General features: G+C 36.7%; 2 protein-coding genes across 2 annotated transcripts; one reads left to right on the top strand and one right to left on the bottom strand.

Annotated features, from left to right (window-relative positions):
- Positions 1–16,675: 16,675 nt before the first annotated feature.
- Positions 16,676–17,623, bottom strand: LOC145947983 (uncharacterized). The gene is made up of 3 exons (XM_083057747.1): positions 17,323–17,623; positions 16,974–17,175; positions 16,676–16,884 (listed from the first exon to the last, which is right to left on the bottom strand). The coding sequence occupies exons 1-3, from the start codon at positions 17,407–17,409 to the stop codon at positions 16,676–16,678; spliced, it is 498 nt and encodes a 165-aa protein (XP_082913873.1). The 5' UTR covers positions 17,410–17,623.
- A 742-nt stretch (positions 17,624–18,365) lies between these two features.
- Positions 18,366–20,429, top strand: LOC145947982 (uncharacterized). The gene has a single exon (XM_083057746.1). It carries the CDS (start codon positions 18,369–18,371, stop codon positions 20,427–20,429), a length of 2,061 nt encoding a protein of 686 aa, XP_082913872.1. The 5' UTR covers positions 18,366–18,368.
- Positions 20,430–26,030: the final 5,601 nt, after the last annotated feature.

Here is a 26,030-nt window from a genome sequence, read left to right on the forward strand (position 1 = left end):
TCTAGTCTTCTCGTTATGCATTTATATTCAAATAAAACAAATATAAACATTTTTCCATTTTTTATTATAAATATAAATAATCGCACTAAATCGCAATTGTAATTAATTGCATACGATAATATAGTATGATTTTAAATTTATATAAATTTCTGATTGAAGGGAAATGTAGATAAATGGTGAGATTTATTCAATGATCAAGATTAGTAAGGGGATTTACGATTTTATAATATTATTCTTTGCATAAAAAAAAAATCCGATTTAAAAACGAAATAAATACGCTTTTATAAAGTTATTATATCAAATTTGTGAATTCCGTACAATAATTTTCAATATAAGATCTTCAAAAAAAATTGTAGGAATATATGGAATAAAAGCATAAAAATTTCATATTCGATGATACTTTAAAATTTTCTTCGGAAACGACTCTAATGATGTCCACAGTTTTATAAGCGTTGGACCGCTAACAATGCGAGTTCATACGATTAACAACGCCAAACTCATAAGTCTCGAATCTTCAAATGTATGCATGATGATGATCGAATCGACGTTACACCGTATGTTCGATCTCGATCCATGCATTGATGTATCTTTTGATCGATTGGTTAAAATTACCGAGACAGTCGATGTTAAATTTACACAATTTTCAAATATCGCGTCCAATGTAACGAGAATCCTAAAGAAGTATCAAATGTAATACGCGCTAGCGACGCCTTCAATAAACATCAACTCATCGATTGTGAGCTGGCAGCTTTAATTTTTAGTCCATAATATGTAAGAAAAAATATATAAATAAAGAGTTTTTAAAGTCTAAATTATGATGTAATTTTTGCATGCATTTCCATTCTCCATCTTTCTCCCACCCGTAAGCAGCTCTCATACATAACTTGTTGCGGGGTCCTTGCGGGGTCTGACGTCATACGGGGAAGGGGGAAAACGCCAGGCTAGAGAGACTGAGAGGTAGCGTGAGAGAGAAGAAAGAGATAGCGCATGTGAAGGAGAGATATGTCGCGGCGAGGTACACGAAAGAGTGACAGATAGCGCGAGGCTAGGAACCGTGAGAGAGATAGCGCGAGAGAGAAGAAAGAGATAGCGCGAGGTGCATGCGAAGGAGATTTTTTTTTAAAAATATTTTTTTCCAATATTAATAATAATAATTCTTTTATAATAATATTCTTAATATATATGGGAGGAAAGAGAGGAATTATTCTAAAGTAAAATATGTGTTTTTATGTTTAAAATAATTTTTTTTTATTCATAAAATAGGTATGTGTAATATTTATAATTTTGTGTTTGTGTGTGTGTGTGTGCGTGTGTGTGTGCGTATGAATATGTGTGTATGTGAATTTAAAATTTAAAATATAAGAATATATAAGAATATAATAATATAATATGAATATAATATAAAAATATAAAAAATATAATAATATAATATGAATATATAAGAAAAATACAAATAATAAGATAAATAGATAAACAATATAAATTTAAAATACAAAATATAAAAATTTTTAATGCGTCGGCGGCAAGCGGTTGAGCAGCGGCTGCGAGGTGGTGGGGCGGTGGCAGCGAGGCGGTAGAGGACCATTATGGGACAGCAAGGGGTCCCTTCTGCATAACAGAAAATTTTTTTTTATTAATTTATAAATATTTTAATTTATTTAAATAAATACTTACAAGTATTACATACTGCCTCCATGACAGGTTAGGGAGAATATGGTTCCTCAATATCTCGGTCTGAAAAATTATAATGGTTCCTCAATATCTTGGTCCGAAAAATCATAATCCGATGATTCGCATGATGCCGATGGTGATGGCATATCCATTCGACCAATATATGGGTCCTCAGATCCTTTAAAGTAAACCACACAGCTTTTATAGCGACGTCGAAAGCATTTGATATTGTTGTGTGCTCTGAAGCATTTAGATAAACCGCCAGTTGTTCTTAAAATATCTTCATGAATTTCTATAAAATGGGCCAAATCTTTTGTTTGGGGTTTCTGTACACCGAGTTCACGATTTCGTAGAAACTGTACCACCGAAGACACCTTCGATTTTTTCTGACTCGCCATTTTCACAACACTTGTAGAATTCTCACTTTAAGTGTCCCAGCACAATCTCCAAAAGTTTATTTTGTGCAAATAGGACACATATCACATGGAAATATCTGACACAATGATTTTCTACAATAGCAACACCATCGACAATCCACTGCATTGTGTAATTTAATCACATGCTTTCGTACAGCATACATGTGTCCGAAATCTTGAATAGAGATCATACATGAAGTACATAAAGCCAGTAGAATAATAAAAGTATATGGCGCAAACTTTTGTACGTCCGTTTAGCGCAAGGATTTGTGAATTAGACACTACCTTGTCGTGAATATCCGTAAGGTCCTCACTCCGATCACTAATATAATTACTGTCACTCAACAACAACGATCTTCGTCAGATTCGTCTACATTGTTATCCGACAACTCGTGATCTTCATCAGATGACTCGTCTAATATTCTCTCGAAATTATTATTTTCCATTTCTTTTTAACTCACTACACTGTGCCACTGACACTTCGCATAGGACACTTTAACTCGTCGAATGCTAAAGACTTTTTGACGCGGAGACAGACTCTCTCCATAAGTTTCAACCCCCATCCCTCTCAAAATTATCGCAATTCTTCCTTAAAAAGATATTTAGGAAGATGTTTCGCTCTCGTTTACGACCGATTTTCTGCGAGGGTACAAAGCAGCCGAACGTTGGCGCCGATACGTTGCATTCTTCCTTAAAAAATATTAAGAAAAATGTTTCGCTCTCGTTTTTATGGGAGATTTTCCGCGAGGGTACAAAGCTGCCGAACGTCAACGCAAATAGGTAGAGGCCTACTAAATCACGTTTGACATGTTCGTCGCAGCGTCGGCTTAAAATCTTCATTCCTTTCCTAATGATAAAATGTCCATAAAATGAAAAACATAATTTTAATGAACTCTAGAACGCTCCGTTGACAAGTTCGAGCAGCCGGACATCGGCGCTTCCGTAATAAAATTATATTAACGAGGGTACAAAATTGTCAATCATCGGCGCTTGTTCTATACCTTTTTGGGGAAAATGTCTAAGACCCCTCATAAAAAAGTCGTAAAGATACCATCTACAAATATTGCACTCAGAAAACTCTCCCTCCTTTGTCGAAACATCCCCCTCCACCCGCGTGACGTCAGCCCCCGCGCCTACGAGATACCCCCGCCCCGCGTGACGTCATACCCCTCGCCACGGAGAACCCCCCGTGCCCCGCACCCCCCTCAGAGGACCTGAGTTAGAACCGGCATAGTATTCCTACTCTCACTAGACCCATAATTCCTCCCTGACAGGTTCGGGAGGATATGATTCCTCGCCGAACAATTTTCTGAGGCAGAAGACGTCATCTCACTAGTAATCCTGTGCCCATTCCACGATCCCCTCCGCGTCGTCCCATAGCTCGGCCAATTCCCGCCGATCGCACCACCGATAATTTCGTACTTGTTCTATATGCCGATGATTAAGGTATCCACCGATTTGGATGGATTCCTCGGTTATTTTCTGAAAATCGACAAATTTGGTAGATAATATTAATAAACAAATTTATTATATAATAATAAAAACTTACCGGCATTGTGAATATAAGGAACAGAGTCCTCAATAAATTTTCTAGCAGGTGGGTCTTCCAAGATATTATGTCTATTATTTCATGAAGTCCTAAGGATATTCTTGTTAAAAAAAAATTTGGGTCCAAAATGTCTCCCGATCCAAAAGGCATTTTGCACTGCACTTAATAACTTAGCTCGATGACACTTAGCGATACTTAGCTCAGCGACTGCTTTAAACTTTGTGATGAACATCGCAGAGACAGACCCTCTCTCCATAAGCTTCAGCCCCATCCCCTCAGATAAATCGTAGTAATAAATATCTGTTTATAAATTCGAGCGGTTGGACATCAGCGCTCACCGTAATGCTACACGCCATACGCTGTTTTGTTTATACCTGCGGAAAGGACCATGAGAATGCTTAAAAGAGAGAAAGAGAGAGCGTGAGGTGTTTACGAGAGATAGCGCGAGAGAGATGTCGCACAGTGGTGCCATATACGTGAATCACGGAAAAAATTATATAATTTATTAACTTTTAGAGATCGGGCTTTTTTGATGATTTTAATAGTTTTCAATTGCACATATATTAATATTGTTATATTAGAAGAAATAAAATATCAATATAGATCTGATAAAAATTAGTTATATAATATATTTTTATTTAATTAGTGATGACCAATCTAAACGCGTGTTCAAAACAAAAAAAAATATATTTTATAACAAAAGAGGTATTTTAATATCTTTAATAAAGGTTTTATAATATCTTTGAACTGAACCTACTAGTCCCGGTCTCCTCTAGTCTTCTCGTTATGCATTTATATTCAAATAAAACAAATATAAACATTTTTCCATTTTTTATTATAAATATAAATAATCGCACTAAATCGCAATTATAATTAATTGCATACGATAATATAGTATGATTTTAAATTTATATAAATTTCTGATTGAAGGGAAATGTAGATAAATGGTGAGATTTATTCAATGATCAAGATTAGTAAGGGGATTTACGATTTTATAATATTATTCTTTGCATAAAAAAAAATCCGATTTAAAAACGAAATAAATACGCTTTTATAAAGTTATTATGTCAAATTTGTGAATTCCATACAATAATTTTCAATATAAGATCTTCAAAAAAAATTGTAGGAATATATGGAATAAAAGCATAAAAATTTCATATTCGATGATACTTTAAAATTTTCTTCGGAACGACTCTAATGATGTCCACAGTTTTATAAGCGTTGGACCGCTAACAATGCGAGTTCATACGATTAACAACGCCAAACTCATAAGTCTTGAATCTTCAAATGTATGTATGATGATGATCGAATCGACGTTACACCGTATGTTCGATCTCGATCCATGCATTGATGTATCTTTTGATCGATTGGTTAAAATTACCGAGACAGTCGATGTTAAATTTACACAATTTTCAAATATCGCGTCCAATGTAACGAGAATCCTAAAGAAGTATCAAATGTAATACGCGCTAGCGACGCCTTCAATAAACATCAACTCATCGATTATGAGCTGGCAGCTTTAATTTTTAGTCCATAATATGTTAGAAAAAATATATAAATAAAGAGTTTTTAAAGTCTAAATTATGATGTAATTTTTGCATGCATTTCCATTCTCCATTGTAACGTCCCGTCATTTTCGCAAAACCATATTTTTGCGCGCTACTGTTTTTCCTGCGCCAATACTTAAAATTTAAGGATAATTAATGATTTTCCTCTTTACATATAATTGTTTAGACTAAAATCAAGCATTTATATTATTAATTACTAACCATACCAAATCTAGGGTCTCCAGTTATCTAGTTCTAACTAGCCGCTACCAGGAACTAGCGATCCGACCAATCAAACGTCATCCGAGACCCCTGAGCGTATACTTCAACTAACCAGTTATTATTAAATGAAACTAACCCTTAGCAATAAGAATATATTTTAATCATGACTAACCCACTTATATATGAATATTCAATATTAATTAAACAATATAATAATATTATTTATGGAATCAGAAACATAATAACTTGTCGAACTTTACTTAACAATTTAAGACTTATAATAATGAGTTTTAGAAGTATTTTAATCACTGACAGAATTATTATGAGGAAGGTTCCATAAATCCTTATCTTGCGATGCATTGTAACGACAAGCCTGCGACAAGCATTCGATGAATTACTAAAAGTGTTCAAACACTTAATATTTTAAGATTTCATCCGCAATTATATTTACGAAGCCTTATTTCAGTCATTAAATGATTTCGATAACGAACCCAAGATTATTAAGATTTATTGAGTAAATTATTAAATGAAGAGACTTATAAATAAGGCCCAAGTGGATATAATTAAAGAGAATATTTTATTATAGAATTAAGTCAAACGAGAACAAGAAAGTCTCGATATTACGTTATGGAATCATAATTCTATAATTTAGAAATAACTTAATCTTACCCTATTGCATTAAACTCAAGTTTTATTATAAATTATCAATCATTAAGAATTCCAATTAATAACATAAAATAAATTATATAAGAAATGATTCCATAAACGTACAAATGAATATTTGGCGAACTACAAGAAACTTTAACATGTATCTATGCGCAGACCCCTCTAAAATCAGCTCACAATCAGCAAGTAATTAAGTGCCGATCGTAGGTGACAAGCCGCTTCCGTCCGTTATCTCCCTCGCGTTATCGGATGCTAGCGTTCAAACCACAAAAGAATAATAAATTAGACACTTCTTGGAATCGTCGCTCCTCATCTCAAGCTCACCGCCTAACTTCGATATCCGGTCCAGATTATCTAAAACTCGTAAATTGATAGTTGACACCTAGAGCGTTCGCTCCTGCGGGTCACCGTATCGTGACCTCTTAGTACAATTTATTGTGACATATTCCAAGAAAACGTCTTTCTTAGAAATCCCCACCAAAAGGGAATTGCACACGACACTCAGATTTTTCTCGATTTGATGGGTATATAAACCCTTAATTCTTAACTTCATTGCGGCATACCATCATTATCATCTCACCGTAACTCTACGGCATCTCATTATCGAGATCCCACCGTAGCTCTACAGTACATCATTTCTGTAGCCTTACGATACTCTGTATAAAGTCACGCGTTTGCCGTCAACTGCGTCGACATACTCAAATTGTTAGTCGCGCATAGAATTATAAAGTAAAAGTTAAATAAAGAACTCTTGTGCTTCAAAACTCGAATACGTTGATTTTGCCAAACATCCCGCGACCGAGGTCCTAGAGAAGGGAAAAAGGCGAACGAGCGTATTACGATCCACTGCCTGAAGTTCACAGTCTATCACAAGGTAAGTACTTATAATTACCCAGACTATTTAACACGCCAATTTTAATTCTAAGTTACTCTAGACTGACAATTCTCTTTCAATCACTACCTTCTCCTAAAACAAATAAACGAAATCCACTGTTAAGCATTGCATGCAGCTAACAGTTTCCCGTTGTCAATCAGTATTTATCAAATCAGAATCCAACTACCTTTTCATAATTATTCAAGGTATCAATATCAGAATTTAGCAACATTAACGTAGAAACAATACTCCTGGTATCACTCGGACGTCGTCCAAAACCCGCATTTTACCTCTAGCCGTTGGACGTACCTTTCGTAGGTCCAGACGACTCTTTACCATTTCCCCTACTTCCCGTCGTTGTCGAGGCATTCATCATACTTGCCCGACGACAAACCTCCCATCAACACCCTGCGTATCTCCATCGTCGACGAGGCATTCATCATACTTGCCCGAAGACAACTCCTCATTACCTTCTCTCACCTAATAAAAATCGATAACAGGAGAAAGATATCGCATAAGGATTCTTAAACAGAATTCCGGAACTAATTTCACTCTGGACGTGGTCCAATCCTCATTTTACCTATAGTTGCAACGCATACTTTTACCGTAAGCACACAAGCAACTCTCTGCCTTTTCCCCTACTTCCCGTCGTTGTCGAGGCATTCATCATACTTGCCCGACGACAAACCTCCCATCAACACCCTGCGTATCTCCATCGTCGACGAGGCATTCATCATACTTGCCCGAAGACATTCTCCGTACCCCCAGACCTTCCTTTTGAATTCATATTTAAACCCAAATGAATAGACGTATCGGATATTGATATCTCACTCCCTCTAGTTCCCCTTCATGTTATCTCACGATAATCCTTATCTAACTCATTATAAATATATTATTCTCATCATTGCCTCTACCAATTAATTCAAATGCTACCCAGATCTACTGAATTAGACGTCCAAGGATTAACAAACGATGATGCAAATTCAATTATAAATATAATCATCGGGCTACTAACTGACGTTTTAGAAGGAACTATTGATATCGATCAACTCATAGTCTGCTTAGATAATCTTCATATCCCTGGTGCTCAAATAAGCGTCGAATTCACAGACGATTAAATAAATATCAAATTCATTTTATTAATTAGCCCCTGAATTATTATTATCCAGATGAATAAACAACTTCAAGGCTTAATTTGCAATACAATTTACCAATTAATACTCAATTTGATCTATGAATATTTGAATGGTAAAATAACTTTCAATCAAGTCATAACTATTTTAAACGACATCGAAGATATCGCTAATAGATTCGATACTCCCAACTAGTAACTAATACCCCACTCCTGTGACCTACAACATTCCCTAGATCCGTAACTTCGGTCCTAGCTCTCGGCGTCCCAGAGGTATAGCCGGTGTAAGCAGGTTGCCTCACAAAAATAGAGAGCGCCCGTTTTCTCACTAGCCTAGGCATAGAGAGAGAAGGGAGATCACCCAGACGTGACAATCCAAAAAACTTTGGTGGCAGCGGTGGGATTGCCTAAAGGACTGATAAGGATCCTCCTGTGTAAAGGTCTCAAGAATTAATCCTCTTTCGCGTTAAAATTCTAAAAATTTAAATCGAAAGTGAATAACGAGTGTAACTTGAAATTTGATCAAATTGTCGCTGACAAGTGTGGCAACAATTATCGCTGTCGCTGACGAAGAGGGTGGCAACAGACGATTACGATTGAATTTTCAATTATATTCAATTCCTTTCCTAAATGATTATCTTGATTTGAGATTTGACTTAGTTGTCGCTGACGAAGTGTGGCAACAACACCAACTGTCGCTGACGAAGAGTGTGGCAACAGTTGAGAAATAAGTTAAAATTTCAAATACATTTTATTTTCCCTCATGCCCAGGAAAGGCGGGCGTCGAGTTCAAATTAAAAGGATTAATTTCCAGATCAAAGAAACCATCTCCTCTTTCCAAAATCCCCTTCTCTTATTTACCAAATTATACAATTTAACTAATAATACAAACGACCCCGAACCACTATCTAACGAAAATAAGAGTATCGATTACAACCCAACGCCAATAGAATTCGAATGCAAATATCCTGATTACAAAACAATTGAACGTACAGATCCCCGTCGCAAAATCTATAAAATTCGACATCTATTCGGTCCCGATTAAGCGACCGAACACTGTAACTAATCTTATTAATATATTTTCTTTCAGCCTCTTATTTCTCTCTAAGGTAAGTGCGCCATGCCGACTACACGATCGCAAAGTTCTAATCCTCCCTCCGAGGCTGAGGAAGGTGTATCACGATCCGAACTTGAAATTTTTAGTCAAATGTTAACAGAAAAAGAAAAATCACTCAAAGAACAACACAAATTACTGCAGGAAAAGACAGACGAATTTAAAGCACTATTACGAGAAATCGAAACAAAAAAATCAGACGACCAGCATGACTCAATATTAACTACCTTAGTTGAGCAAATCTCTCACCTTAGTGCTTTACCCAGACAAGTAGAGATTTTAAACCAACGTATTAATAATAGTCTGACTTCTGATGCATCCAATCAAAGAAGAGCTCATTTTGATTACCTCCCTTCAGAAAACACTCATGCGACTAGTCCCGTCGACATACCTTCTCCGATCCGTTTTAAAGACGTAGTCGATTCTATCCCTAAATACGACGGACACAAAATGTCTGTTTTTCAATTTAGTAAAATCTGCGAACGTGCCCGCGAATTAATACCACAATATCACGAACACTACTTAGTGCAACTTATAATTAATAAATTACAAGGACATGCTTACTCCGCAGTAGAAGGAAGAGAATATAACTCTGTTTTTTCATTAACAAAACAGTTAAAAGCTATTTTCGGTCCAAATAAATCTGTAGATCAGTATCGCGGTGAACTCGCAAACATCTATATGAAACCTAACGAAGATATTTTCGATTATATAGCCAGAGTAAAAGAATTACGTGCAGCTATAATCGACGGAGAAAGCGACTGTTACGGAGATATCGACGAATCCACCAAAGATACCATCGACCGTAGTGTTAGTACTAGTTTCGTTAACGGTCTCCCTACTGATTTGTTGATTAGAGTTAAATTAGAAGGAGCCTTCTCACTCGACCACGTCCTCGAGACCGCTATAAAATTATCAAAAACTCTAGAAGCAGAAAATGCGCGCAAACGGGCTACTTCCATGCATAGAACTAACATTCCTCCTCGCGCTGATTTCTCGAATAGATCCGGACCATTGCAACAAACAATAACTCATGATCCACAACAATCCTCTCTATCAAAATCATCACGAAATAATATCCCCTTTATAAAACCTCTTATCCCAGGACAACCCGGACCTAATTACCCTACCGAGAAAATCTGTCGCTACTGTAAAAACCCCGGACATCTTATTGACGAATGTCGCAAGCTCGCGTACAGACGCTCCCTCGGAAATAATTCTTCCCCTCCTCACCCTTCTACCAGTAACAATAATCAGGGAAACGCCCAGAGCGTTCCGGTAACAATTGGCGCCCGCCGGAACGATGCTCAACCGGGACGCCCTTCTCTTCTCCAACGCGCACCAGTTACTACAGTGCGACCTCTAAGCCCGACTCATACCTTATCACCAGTATTGGAAGAATAGAAGAAAAAGCAAAACCCCATAGCTTACCCACTGTTGTCCTTTCATCCCCAGACCTTCAGGGAGACTGCCTCTTCATGGTCGATTCAGGCTCTGGAGTAAATCTCATAAAACGACACTGTCTTGATCGAAAAATAAAAATTCGCGAAGAAGATGTCCTAGCTCTTCAGGGACTATCTTCAGAAGTGATGCCGACTTTAGGCTCCGTTGTTATAAATTTTCTTGGTCTCCCTACCTGTTTTCATATAATTCCCGATACCGTCACTTTTCCTCAGGATGGAATTTTAGGAAACACCTTTTTGAAAACACGCGCCGCTACTATCGATTATAAAAATCGATGCTTACATTACGACGATATTAGAATTCCATTCTCAGAGGCAAGTTTTCTCCGCGTCGGACCGCGATCCGTCTCGCCCTTTTTCATTAATATCACTAACCCAGATAAATCATACGGATATATACCTCGCTTCGTGTATAACAAAGATGTATATCTCGGAGAAGCTATAGTCTCTAATATTAACGGTAAAGCTTACCTACCCATTATTAATACCTCTGACCGTGCTTATCACGTAGAGGTCCCTTCTGCCGAATTAGAAGATTTTGACTTTGCGGATACGTCTGGATCCACGATCCCAGACGGTGTCGTCAAAACCCGAGGGAATGAGACGACCGATGGTCCTTCTTCTGAATGCAATGAAAAGGTTAGATACGAAAATATCACTGCAACCTTAGGGCACCCAGTGATTCATAATGATCAATTAGATTTTGAAGACAATTCTACCCAAGTCGTTGCAACCCGAGGGCTCGTAACGACTTCTCCTTTATATATTAATAACCCTTCATATCTCGAAGAAGTTCGCAATGACGAAGCTTCTTGCGATCGCACATCTGCTACCATGCAGCTTCTACGATTAGAACATTTAAACTCCGAGGAGTTCAATAATGTCAAATCATTAATTCATAATCATGCCGACAGATTTCATCTTCCTGACGATAATCTCGGAGCTACTAACGCCACTCAGCATTTCATACCCACTACTAATGAGATCCCTATCCATACGAAACAATATCGATTTCCTCCTGTCCACAAAGACGAGATCAATAAACAAGTTAATGAATTATTATCCAATAATTTAATCGAATATTCTACATCCCCTTATAATTCCCCCGTGTGGATAGTACCCAAAAAATCAGATTCGCAGGGAAATAAAAGATGGCGAATGGTCATCGACTATCGCGGTCTCAATGAAAAAACCATAGGAGACGCATACCCTCTCCCAAATATAACTGATATTTTAGATCAATTAGGATCCGCTAAATATTTCTCTGTTCTCGATCTAGCCTCCGGTTTCCATCAAATCCCCATGGCTCCTAAAGATGCCCCTAAAACCGCATTTTCAACTCCATACGGTCATTATCAATTTAAAAGAATGCCTTTCGGTCTAAAAAATGCTCCAGCGACTTTTCAAAGATTAATGGATAACGTTCTTTCTGGATTACAGGGTAATGAATTATTCGTATATATGGACGACATAGTTATTTACGCCAGATCTCTAGAAGAGCATGAAATTAAATTTAATAAATTGATGCAAAGATTAAGAAACGCGAATTTAAAATTACAACCCGATAAATGCGAATTTCTACATCACGAAGTAGCGTACCTCGGTCATATTATCGGAGATGACGGAGTCAGGCCCGATCCAAAGAAAATAGCATCTATAGTTAGATTTCCCCCTCCGAAAAATGAAAAACACATAAAACAATTTCTAGGATTAGCTGGATACTATAGACGATTTATCCCTCAATTTTCCAAGGTCGCTAAACCACTCACAGACCTACTAAAGAAAAATAATACGTTTAATTGGCAACAAAAGCAAATAGAGGCTTTCGACATTCTAAAACGCTCTTTATGCTCTGAACCTATACTTCAATATCCCGATTTCACTCAACCTTTCATTTTAACAACCGACGCATCCGGATATGCTGTCGGAGGAGTACTCAGTCAAGGGCAAATCGGAAAAGATTTACCTATCGCTTATACCTCCCGCGTGTTAAATAACGCCGAACAAAATTATTCTACTATCGAAAAAGAATGCTTAGCCATAGTTTATTGCGTCAATCATTTTCGACCTTATTTATACGGAAAGAAATTCACTATTATTACTGATCATAAACCTCTCGTATGGTTACATTCTATTAAGGACCCTTCCTCCAGATTATGGAAATGGAGAACAAAATTGGCTGAATACGAATACGAAATACAATATAAGAAAGGAAGTTTAAATAATAATGCAGATGCTTTATCCAGAAATCCACCTATTAATCTCGCCATTCCTCTATTCGTAAATCACGAGTATGATGAACCTCCAAACGAATCATTAGTCGAACCTGTTTCTAGTAACCCTAATATTTATTGCGAAGTTATTAAGACTCCTCCACCTAATCCACATCCTCAGGAACCTGACGTAATAGTAGAAGAATATTCCAGTGACGACGACAGCAGCGAAGACGGCGACAATAAACGAAGAACAGTTATTGACCTACGCGAAGGAGATCACATATATGAAGAAGTACTCCAACTCGCAGAACCACGGGAAACAGATTTAATTCTAGTAACCGAAAGCCGCGACTGTTTATTAAGACAAAAAGACGATCACGTAATTTTTATTCAAATGGATGGAACTCCTTATGATAACGGCGCTAAAGAATATCAACAAGCAAATTTACTACCTGTATATGAGAACCTCACGTTTGAAAGAGTAAATGTACAAACAGTTAAATCAAAAACATTAATATCCATTCCTATAAGATTAAATAATCGTTCGCGCTTAGAACAACAAACGTTAAAAAATTGTATGCGTTCCCTTTTAGATGCCGTAACCGAATTACGTTTAGCTTCCTTTAGTATCAGTAAAACTGATCGTTTCGACGATATACCATGGCGATACGTGATTAGCCAAATTCAAGAATTTTTGAGAGAATTACCCATCCACATTACGGTCTGCGAAAACTTAGTTCGAATTCCCCCTGCCGAAGAACGCGAAACGCTCATTATCGAGAATCATTCCTCCGCTCACGGTGGTCATAAAGGAGTAACTAAAACTTATAACCGATTAAGACCTTATTATCATTGGAACACTATGAAAAAAGATATACAGCATCTTATTCAGAGGTGTCGTCAATGTCAGTTAAAGAAATTAACACGTGTAAAAACAAGACAACCCATGGTAATTACAGATACACCTAGGGCCGCATTCGACAAAGTAGCTCTCGATATAGTAGGTCCTCTCCCTATAACAAATTCTGGAAATCAATATATATTAACTATGCAAGATTTATTGACTAAATATTCTGTAGCCGTTCCTTTAAGAGAAGCTAATTCTTTATCCATTGCTATTGCGCTCACTAGAAATTTCATTTGCATATACGGCGCTCCTAAAGCCATCCTTACGGACCAAGGAACTAATTTTCTCTCTGGTCTCATACGAAATTTAGCTAAAATGTTTAATATACAACACTTTAAAACTACCGCCTATCATCCTCAATCTAACGGTTCTCTTGAAAGATCACATCATGTACTGACAGAATATCTTAAAATTCAGGTCCAGAAAGAGAGAGACTGGGATAGTCATATTAACATGGCAATGTTTTCTTATAACACTAGTGTTCATGAAGGAACTAAATACCCACCATTTGAGTTAATCTTCGGTAGAATAGCCCGATTACCCTCCGCTCACCCACCTGTCGAAGGAAATCTAGAGACTACCTATCGAGATTATCTGACTGATTTATTTAACAGAATACATGACACACAAGAAGACGCACGCAAAAACCTCATAAACTCTAAAGAACGAAGTAAACATTATTACGATCGAAAAGTTAACGAACAAAATTTTCAAGTAGGATCACGTGTATTTTTACTAAAGGAACCTGCAAAAGGAAAATTCGCCGACCAATATACCGGACCCCATGAAATTATAGAAGTTCTACCGCAGTGCAACGTCAAATTATTAGTCAAAAATAAACCCAGAATTGTTCACGTTAACAAGTTAAAAATTGCACATGTTGAACCAGGATAAAATAACATGTATCATCTTTGTTTACAGATGTTGGCAGCGCCAACGAAACATTATTCCAGGGCCTAAAGCAGTTATCCTCTTTAACAGCTCTCCATCGTCTGTGACTACGAACTGCCCCTAAGGCCCCGGATCAACTTCAGGTGGAAACAGTTCTCCTTTTTATCAATACTGTTTTACGGATCACCTGACATCTTTTATTAATTAACTAATTAACAAATTTTCCATTTCTAATAAACCATCTTAATTTCTGCTTAAATGCAGCAACCGTACTAAATATTTCCACTTTATACGCATAAAAAAAAACTTTAACAACAATAAGTACTAACGCTATACTTACTAATTGCAAAATGTGCATCGGGAAGAATTTTAAATACAACCCACATCCCTTGTTAAAGCATTTTCCAGAACTATATGAAATAAAATGCCTACGAATATCTGGCTACCAAGCTGAAGAAAGTGGCAATAGACTTTGTATTAAATGCTATAACCGCACAACCCCAAAGGGTTATAAACATATAATTGGTCATGGAGTTATAGACGGAGATATGAGCCCTGCCGACTGTCAAATCTGCAGCAGCGAAATAGCCATAGAAAAACGCTCTGTTTTACAATGTAACGATTGCTTTATCGCTTATATAGAATTCATGAACGCCTTTAAAACATACTATTCTAACAAAATCGCACTTCTAGTTCTGGACACTGCTACCCTGGATGTTCTTTACCTCTCGGTGTACGATAACGACACTGGCTTCGAAATTGAATTGAGAACCCCAACCTAATAACCAAATAATCTATTTACTAAAACAAAATCTATTTTCTAACATTTACATACTCCTATGTAACCTATATTATAACCTTGATGAGTTATCTAGTCATAACTAAGACAATTCTATAAACGGTCTCTAGCTTAACATTTATTAACTAAATAAATCACTAATCTATAACAAAGTGTAGAATAAATTATATCTTTATTATAACCTTATAAATACTTAAGTCCAAGGCAAATGCAATTCCGCGTAATTAACTAAAATTAGGAGATACAGTAACTAGTTATACTACATTTCGTTAAACGTACAGTCTAAAACGTAATATGAAAATTATACGCAGCATTTAATCATTATTAGTGTTCAAATTTATAGAGATAATACATATATATATATTAAATGATAATATATCGTTAAAATTATATAAAATATACATTCTATATTACTACTTTTAACTCTAAGTATTTTAATACTTGATGAAGACATTGAACGAAAACATTTTGGAAAATATACTATACTTTAAGTAACTTTAAAATGTCCTATCTATTTAATCCTAATACGATAAAGTGTCCTATCTATTTAATCTTATATATATAAAATGATAAAATGTCTCTTTATAGCTTCCTTCGATCTTACTACTATAATTATTCTGGCGAAACAATTACATTACGACAAATAACTAGTCTTAAGCAAATATGGCTGACAAATATCTGATTTATTTAATCTTGATCGTAGATAATAAAGTGCTCGTCCTATTTAATAAATAAAAAAAAATAATAAAAAAAAAATAATAATAAAATATATATATACGATAATTAATACGATAATAATATAACAAAGTGCATTCTTAGCTTCTTACGAATCATATATATATGGATTTAAATCATAAGAATATATATATTTTAATTAATGAATCTTAATCATAAACAATAAAATGCTTCTACGGTGTTTCCTCTAATCTTACGAGTATATAAAGTACTTATGAAGGCAGTATGAAATAAAATAACGCAGTTTCTCGATAAGCATAATTTTAATAATTACGTAAAATACATGCGATAATAATTATTATAAAGGAACTATTAAAAATATATACGAACATTTGCGATCACGCGCGCGCTCTTCAGAATAACCTGAATCGATGACGCTATCAAGGCAGTTCTGAAACAATGCACAAAAATAATGTAATGTCAAGCAATGAGATAAACCCAAGGCAAAACAAAGTAAAAGAAAGCTTACTTACCTAATTCTTATAGAATCCCGCTTGGCGTAAAACTTCTTCACGGTACTCCGCGTCTTCAAAATCATCGTACCCCGCGTCCTCACACCTCCTCACCGGCGCCGCAAAATCGATCATTCTCTGCACCCTTCTTTCAGCACGTAGTCTACTCATCTTCACTACGTTCTTCCACAAGCATACCCTCCACGGTGGTCCACAATCCCAGTCGTCCTCTAACAAACAAATAAAGGTTACATACATCGAATTATCAATTATATATTAACAAACCGCGTCATAAAAAAAAAAATTTTAAAGAACTTACTGAGCATCTCATCGGTGATCAGAAATCTCTCTCTGAACAATCTCTCCTCCTCGCTCCATTCCTCGAATAATTTATTCAGGGAGAAAATATCATCCCCTTCCTCCTCCAGGAAAGCCTCCCAGCGCCGTCTCTCTTCGGCTCTCACTCGCCGATCTTCGCGATCCTTCTTCGTGTATTGATACACAGAAAGAATAACGTCGGGCTGAGAAAGAAAACCCTTAATTATTATATTTCCCTATCTCGATCGCCCCGTTCCAAATTATTAAGCAAATATCAAATATCATTAATATCAGAGGTAATAGCATTAATAATAAAACAGACTCATACACATTCATGAATAACTACTTACGTTCTCCTTATCAAACTCCATCACCAGAATTATCGGTAATCGCCTGATCACCACCCTCGTTTTCGAATACGGGACTTCAATTTCCATTATAAATTTTTCTTTTCTCACAACACTCTTACCACTGCAAAACTAAAGTGCGACTGTGCGATTCTTCTTCGTTGACCTGCACGTGGAAAACCATTTTCTTTTTCCTCCCATTCCCCCTCTACTCACATACACTTCTACCTATGATATGTTTACGACTTGACACGCCCTTTCTAACTTACCAAAGACGTTAAAACACAACCTTTCCCAGCGAAAAACTACACATATGGAAGCAATATCAGACCCTCGCAGCTTGGCGGCCTGATTCAGAGAACTAGCAAAATACGAAAGCGTCCTCGAAAAAATAATAACAAAAAGAGAGAAGAGAATTTTTATTTATCATTAAGCATCTATGTAAGTTAATATAGTATATATTCCTCGCTATGATAAGCTTCACCCTAAATAATTAACATCTACGCATTGGTTCTAACTGATCTAATTAAAGTAATTTTAATGAAATATATATATCTTAAGTATAGAACGTACATATATACCCAAGTACAATTCTTATATCTTACTCAGTTGCAAAATAAAGTTATAAGACATATAGCATATATATATAAAAAAAAAAGAGAAAAAAAATAATTTACATATTCATAATTTTAGAATAAAACGTGCATATAATCTATTATAATTCCATACTTTACTCGGTGACAAAAGGATACCTCATATACTATATATATATATATATAGATATATATATAAAGAAAAAAAAAAACCCAAAAAGCACACAAAAAAAAAAAATAATAATAATAAAACAATATATATATATTTACGTATAATTAGAATAAGAATATATATATATTCAATAATAATCACATATATATATATCCTACTTGATTACAAAGCTATAGGAATACAAACATACACATATAACCATAATTTTAAAGCAATATCACATACACGAACAATTAGATTAAGAATATCTATATATATATACTTCACTATGCATTATTACAGACATGTTGTCGTACTTCGCGATTCTCGTTCTCGTTAATCCGATTCACGCTCTTATTGGATTCGATTGTGGCGGACAACACCTGAATATTACTTCGGTATCGTTGCTCGATGTTGGAGAATGCAATCTTGATATACGGAAACCCAATTCGACTGACGTCTACATGCAACTCTTACAACTCTCGGACTACAATCATGCAGAAGTCATCCAGTGCAAGGTGGAAATATCACGGACAATTTACCACTGCGGAATGCACTCGCATGTCTCCATAGTCCATAACGGAAAGGCAGATTATATCCACGAAACCGGATATACAGTGTGCCGAAGGGCATTCCAAGATGGAACATTCTCTCTCGGAGATAGCAATATCATTCACGGACTAAGAGCTAATCAGACTACTTATCACAGTCTCACCTTAGCCGGACGCACTAATAACGACGGAACCTGCAAAGGCACTCAGTACTCCGACCCTTACGGAACCTGGGACAACGTCGTTGTTCAAGCCGTCGTCAAGATCTCCTTGAGGACATCGCACGTTCCCGTACAATTAAACTCCGGAAAAATAATATTAAAATCCGGAACCATTTGTCTCTTGAGCGAAGGATTTTGCATCGATTCCGAAAACGGATACTCGTATTGGAAATCCTTGCCAACATCTGCTTGCAATTTCCATCAATATGACGTTCTTTATGAGGGTTTAGCAACTAAAATTACAGATAATTCAACTAACCCTCTTTCTCCAATTATTTATAGTCTGACTACGCAGGACGTCACGTTCGCACTTACGAAGACAAAAGAACAACCCTTGTGCGGATACACTTTATTTCGCACAGAGCACCCTAAGCTCTTTATCCTAGAGACAAAGCAAGGCGATACCTTCGCCAGCCGAGGTATCATCCCCGTGGACAACCTGGATATATTCACATATATGAATTCTAAATTCGTGTATGTGGAAAAACACATCCGACAACAAATGACTTCATTATATTATAATGTTATGCAACAAAAATGCGAATTAGAAAGACAGGTAATCACCAACGCCCTGTCTTTCGCTACTCTTCAACCAGATGAATTCGCATATCGCCTTATGAAAGGACCCGGCTATATGGCAGTTACAACCGGGGAAACCACGCACATCGTCAAATGCATACCTGTAGATGTTGTAGTAAGGAAAACAAAGGAATGTTACACGGAATTACCTGTAACCACCCGCAACACTTCCTTGTTTCTCACCCCGAAATCCCGGATAATTTCTAAATATGGAAATCAAAGGGAATGCAGTTTTGAATTACCAACTATGTACCGTATCGAGGATACATGGGTTCAATTTACACCTGAACCTCAAATCAGACAGTTACCTCCGCAACAATTAAAACCAATGACGACATTAACCTGGGATTATTTGACGCCAGGAGCCCTCGCTGTCAGCGGAATATACTCCGAAGAAGATATAGAAAAACTGAGGGATCACATTATGTTCCCCGCAGAGAAACCCGCTCTTCTAAATACAATTGCAAGAGGAATTACGGGATACTCCATTAACTCCGACGCTGTCTCCATGTATAATTTATTGGACGAAGCCTCTCTCAATAAAATTGCCGAGAGTGCCGCCTCACGAGTATGGACCGGATTTATTTCATTCGGATCCGCAACCGCTGGAATCCTTGGCATTCTAATAATTATTCGCATCATAAAAGTCTTCGTCGATACAGCTATTCACGGTTATGCCTTACATTCCGCCTATGGATGGAGCATGCATTTGGCTGGAGCCATTTGGAGCTCTCTCACTCATCTACTACTTCATCTCGCACGAGGACCTGTCGATAGGACCGATAATAAAAAACCAGCCAAGGGACCACCGTCACCTTCTGCTCCTGAAGACCTCTCCAGGGAACCTACCGTAATCATTAATGGGTTTTCAAGACCAAATGATAATGCCTCATCCAACATCGAATCAGCAACTACTAATAATGTTTCTGATATTAATTCATATCAGAATTTAAGAGATCGTTTAAAAGATCTCGAACAAATTCCTTCGAATACATCGCAATTTGTTCTTAAATAAGGGGGGAGGTGTAACGTCCCGTCATTTTCGCAAAACCATATTTTTGCGCGCTACTGTTTTTCCTGCGCCAATACTTAAAATTTAAGGATAATTAATGATTTTCCTCTTTACATATAATTGTTTAGACTAAAATCAAGCATTTATATTATTAATTACTAACCATACCAAATCTAGGGTCTCCAGTTATCTAGTTCTAACTAGCCGCTACCAGGAACTAGCGATCCGACCAATCAAACGTCATCCGAGACCCCTGAGCGTATACTTCAACTAACCAGTTATTATTAAATGAAACTAACCCTTAGCAATAAGAATATATTTTAATCATGACTAACCCACTTATATATGAATATTCAATATTAATTAAACAATATAATAATATTATTTATGGAATCAGAAACATAATAACTTGTCGAACTTTACTTAACAATTTAAGACTTATAATAATGAGTTTTAGAAGTATTTTAATCACTGACAGAATTATTATGAGGAAGGTTCCATAAATCCTTATCTTGCGATGCATTGTAACGACAAGCCTGCGACAAGCATTCGATGAATTACTAAAAGTGTTCAAACACTTAATATTTTAAGATTTCATCCGCAATTATATTTACGAAGCCTTATTTCAGTCATTAAATGATTTCGATAACGAACCCAAGATTATTAAGATTTATTGAGTAAATTATTAAATGAAGAGACTTATAAATAAGGCCCAAGTGGATATAATTAAAGAGAATATTTTATTATAGAATTAAGTCAAACGAGAACAAGAAAGTCTCGATATTACGTTATGGAATCATAATTCTATAATTTAGAAATAACTTAATCTTACCCTATTGCATTAAACTCAAGTTTTATTATAAATTATCAATCATTAAGAATTCCAATTAATAACATAAAATAAATTATATAAGAAATGATTCCATAAACGTACAAATGAATATTTGGCGAACTACAAGAAACTTTAACATGTATCTATGCGCAGACCCCTCTAAAATCAGCTCACAATCAGCAAGTAATTAAGTGCCGATCGTAGGTGACAAGCCGCTTCCGTCCGTTATCTCCCTCGCGTTATCGGATGCTAGCGTTCAAACCACAAAAGAATAATAAATTAGACACTTCTTGGAATCGTCGCTCCTCATCTCAAGCTCACCGCCTAACTTCGATATCCGGTCCAGATTATCTAAAACTCGTAAATTGATAGTTGACACCTAGAGCGTTCGCTCCTGCGGGTCACCGTATCGTGACCTCTTAGTACAATTTATTGTGACATATTCCAAGAAAACGTCTTTCTTAGAAATCCCCACCAAAAGGGAATTGCACACGACACTCAGATTTTTCTCGATTTGATGGGTATATAAACCCTTAATTCTTAACTTCATTGCGGCATACCATCATTATCATCTCACCGTAACTCTACGGCATCTCATTATCGAGATCCCACCGTAGCTCTACAGTACATCATTTCTGTAGCCTTACGATACTCTGTATAAAGTCACGCGTTTGCCGTCAACTGCGTCGACATACTCAAATTGTTAGTCGCGCATAGAATTATAAAGTAAAAGTTAAATAAAGAACTCTTGTGCTTCAAAACTCGAATACGTTGATTTTGCCAAACATCCCGCGACCGAGGTCCTAGAGAAGGGAAAAAGGCGAACGAGCGTATTACGATCCACTGCCTGAAGTTCACAGTCTATCACAAGGTAAGTACTTATAATTACCCAGACTATTTAACACGCCAATTTTAATTCTAAGTTACTCTAGACTGACAATTCTCTTTCAATCACTACCTTCTCCTAAAACAAATAAACGAAATCCACTGTTAAGCATTGCATGCAGCTAACAGTTTCCCGTTGTCAATCAGTATTTATCAAATCAGAATCCAACTACCTTTTCATAATTATTCAAGGTATCAATATCAGAATTTAGCAACATTAACGTAGAAACAATACTCCTGGTATCACTCGGACGTCGTCCAAAACCCGCATTTTACCTCTAGCCGTTGGACGTACCTTTCGTAGGTCCAGACGACTCTTTACCATTTCCCCTACTTCCCGTCGTTGTCGAGGCATTCATCATACTTGCCCGACGACAAACCTCCCATCAACACCCTGCGTATCTCCATCGTCGACGAGGCATTCATCATACTTGCCCGAAGACAACTCCTCATTACCTTCTCTCACCTAATAAAAATCGATAACAGGAGAAAGATATCGCATAAGGATTCTTAAACAGAATTCCGGAACTAATTTCACTCTGGACGTGGTCCAATCCTCATTTTACCTATAGTTGCAACGCATACTTTTACCGTAAGCACACAAGCAACTCTCTGCCTTTTCCCCTACTTCCCGTCGTTGTCGAGGCATTCATCATACTTGCCCGACGACAAACCTCCCATCAACACCCTGCGTATCTCCATCGTCGACGAGGCATTCATCATACTTGCCCGAAGACATTCTCCGTACCCCCAGACCTTCCTTTTGAATTCATATTTAAACCCAAATGAATAGACGTATCGGATATTGATATCTCACTCCCTCTAGTTCCCCTTCATGTTATCTCACGATAATCCTTATCTAACTCATTATAAATATATTATTCTCATCATTGCCTCTACCAATTAATTCAAATGCTACCCAGATCTACTGAATTAGACGTCCAAGGATTAACAAACGATGATGCAAATTCAATTATAAATATAATCATCGGGCTACTAACTGACGTTTTAGAAGGAACTATTGATATCGATCAACTCATAGTCTGCTTAGATAATCTTCATATCCCTGGTGCTCAAATAAGCGTCGAATTCACAGACGATTAAATAAATATCAAATTCATTTTATTAATTAGCCCCTGAATTATTATTATCCAGATGAATAAACAACTTCAAGGCTTAATTTGCAATACAATTTACCAATTAATACTCAATTTGATCTATGAATATTTGAATGGTAAAATAACTTTCAATCAAGTCATAACTATTTTAAACGACATCGAAGATATCGCTAATAGATTCGATACTCCCAACTAGTAACTAATACCCCACTCCTGTGACCTACAACATTCCCTAGATCCGTAACTTCGGTCCTAGCTCTCGGCGTCCCAGAGGTATAGCCGGTGTAAGCAGGTTGCCTCACAAAAATAGAGAGCGCCCGTTTTCTCACTAGCCTAGGCATAGAGAGAGAAGGGAGATCACCCAGACGTGACACCATCTTTCTCCCACCCGTAAGCAGCTCTCATACATAACTTGTTGCGTGGTCCTTGCGGGGTCCTGACGTCATACGGGGAAGGGGAAACGCCAGGCTAGAGACTGAGAGGTAGCGTGAGAGAGAAGAAAGAGATAGCGCATGTGAAGGAGAGATATGTCGCGGCGAGGTACACGAAAGAGTGACAGATAGCGCGAGGCTAGGAACCGTGAGAGAGATAGCGCGAGAGAGAAGAAAGAGATAGCGCGAGGTGCATGCGAAGGAGATTTTTTTTTAAAATATTTTTTTCCAATATTAATAATAATAATTCTTTTATAATAATATTCTTAATATAAATGGGAGGAAAGAGAGGAATTATTCTAAAGTAAAATATGTGTTTTTATGTTTAAAATAATTTTTTTTATTCATAAAATAGGTATGTGTAATATTTATAATTTTGTGTGTGTATGTGTGTGTGCGTGTGTGTGTGCGTATGAATACGTGTGTATGTGAATTTAAAATTTAAAATATAAGAATATATAAGAATATAATAATATAATATGAATATAATATAAAAATATAAAAAATATAATAATATAATATGAATATATAAGAAAAATACAAATAATAAGATAAATAGATAAACAATATAAATTTAAAATACAAAATATAAAAATTTTTAATGCGTCGGCGGCAAGCGGTTGAGCAGCGGCTGCGAGGTGGTGGGGCGGTGGCAGCGAGGCGGTAGAGGACCATTATGGGACAGCAAGGGGTCCCTTCTGCATAACAGAAAATTTTTTTTTATTAATTTATAAATATTTTAATTTATTTAAATAAATACTTACAAGTATTACATACTGCCTCCATGATAGATTAGGGAGAATATGGTTCCTCAATATCTCGGTCTGAAAAATTATAATGGTTCCTCAATATCTTTGTCCGAAAAATCATAATCCGATGATTCGCATGATGCCGATGGTGATGGCATATCCATTCGACCAATATATGGGTCCTCAGATCCTTTAAAGTAAACCACACAGCTTTTATAGCGACGTCGAAAGCATTTGATATTGTTGTGTGCTCTGAAGCATTTAGATAAACCGCCAGTTGTTCTTAAAATATCTTCATGAATTTCTATAAAATGGGCCAAATCTTTTGTTTGGGGTTTCTGTACACCGAGTTCACGATTTCGTAGAAACTGTACCACCGAAGACACCTTCGATTTTTTCTGACTCGCCATTTTCACAACACTTGTAGAATTCTCACTTTAAGTGTCCCAGCACAATCTCCAAAAGTTTATTTTGTGCAAATAGGACACATATCACATGGAAATATCTGACACAATGATTTTCTACAATAGCAACACCATCGGCAATCCACTGCATTGTGTAATTTAATCACATGCTTTCGTACAGCATACATGTGTCCGAAATCTTGAATAGAGATCATACATGAAGTAGATAAAGCCAGAGCACCACCCGTAGAATAATAAAAGTATATGGCGCAAACTTTTGTACGTCCGTTTAGCGCAAGGATTTGTGAATTAGATACTACCTTGTCGTGAATATCCGTAAGGTCCTCACTGCGATCACTAATATAATTACTGTCACTCAACAACAATGATCTTCGTCAGATTCGTCTACATTGTTATCCGACAACTCGTGATCTTCATCAGATGACTCGTCTAATATTCTCTCGAAATTATTATTTTCCATTTCTTTTTAACTCACTGCACTGTGCCACTGACACTTCGCATAGGACACTTTAACTCGTCGAATGCTAAAGACTTTTTGACGCGGAGACCCACTCTCCATAAGCTTCAGCCCTATCCCTCTCAAAATTATCGCAAAGGAATATCATAGTAATAAAATCGAGCGCTATCTGTTTATAAAAATTCGAGCAGCCGAACGTTGGCGCCGATACGTCGCAATTTTTCCTTAAAAGATATTATGGAAGATGTTTCGCTCTCGTTTATGGGAGATTTTCTGCGAGGGTACAAAGCTGCCGAACGTCAACGCTTTTACATTTGCACCTATAAAATGTCCATAAAATGGGAAACATAGTTTTAATGAACTCTAGAACGCTCCGTTGACAAGTTCGAGCAGCCGGACATCGGCGCTTCCATAATAAAATTATATTAACGAGGGTACAAAATTGTCAATCATCGGCGCTTGTTCTATACCTTTTTGGGGAAAATGTCTAAGAACCCTCATAAAAAAGTCGTAAAGATACCATCTACAAATATTGCACTCAGAAAACTCCCCCTCTTTTGTCGAAACATCCCCCTCCACCCGCGTGACGTCATACCCCTCGTCTCGGAAAACCCCCCGCGCCCCGCACCCCCCTCAGAGGACCTGGGTTAGAACTCTCATAGTATATCTACTTTCGTTATTTACGAATCGAAAACAAAAATTTGGGG

Source organism: Prenolepis imparis, unplaced genomic scaffold (assembly GCF_030444845.1).
Source record: "Prenolepis imparis isolate NDT839.2.m4 unplaced genomic scaffold, iyPreImpa1.0 SCAF_204, whole genome shotgun sequence".
Lineage (NCBI taxonomy): Eukaryota > Metazoa > Arthropoda > Insecta > Hymenoptera > Formicidae > Prenolepis > Prenolepis imparis.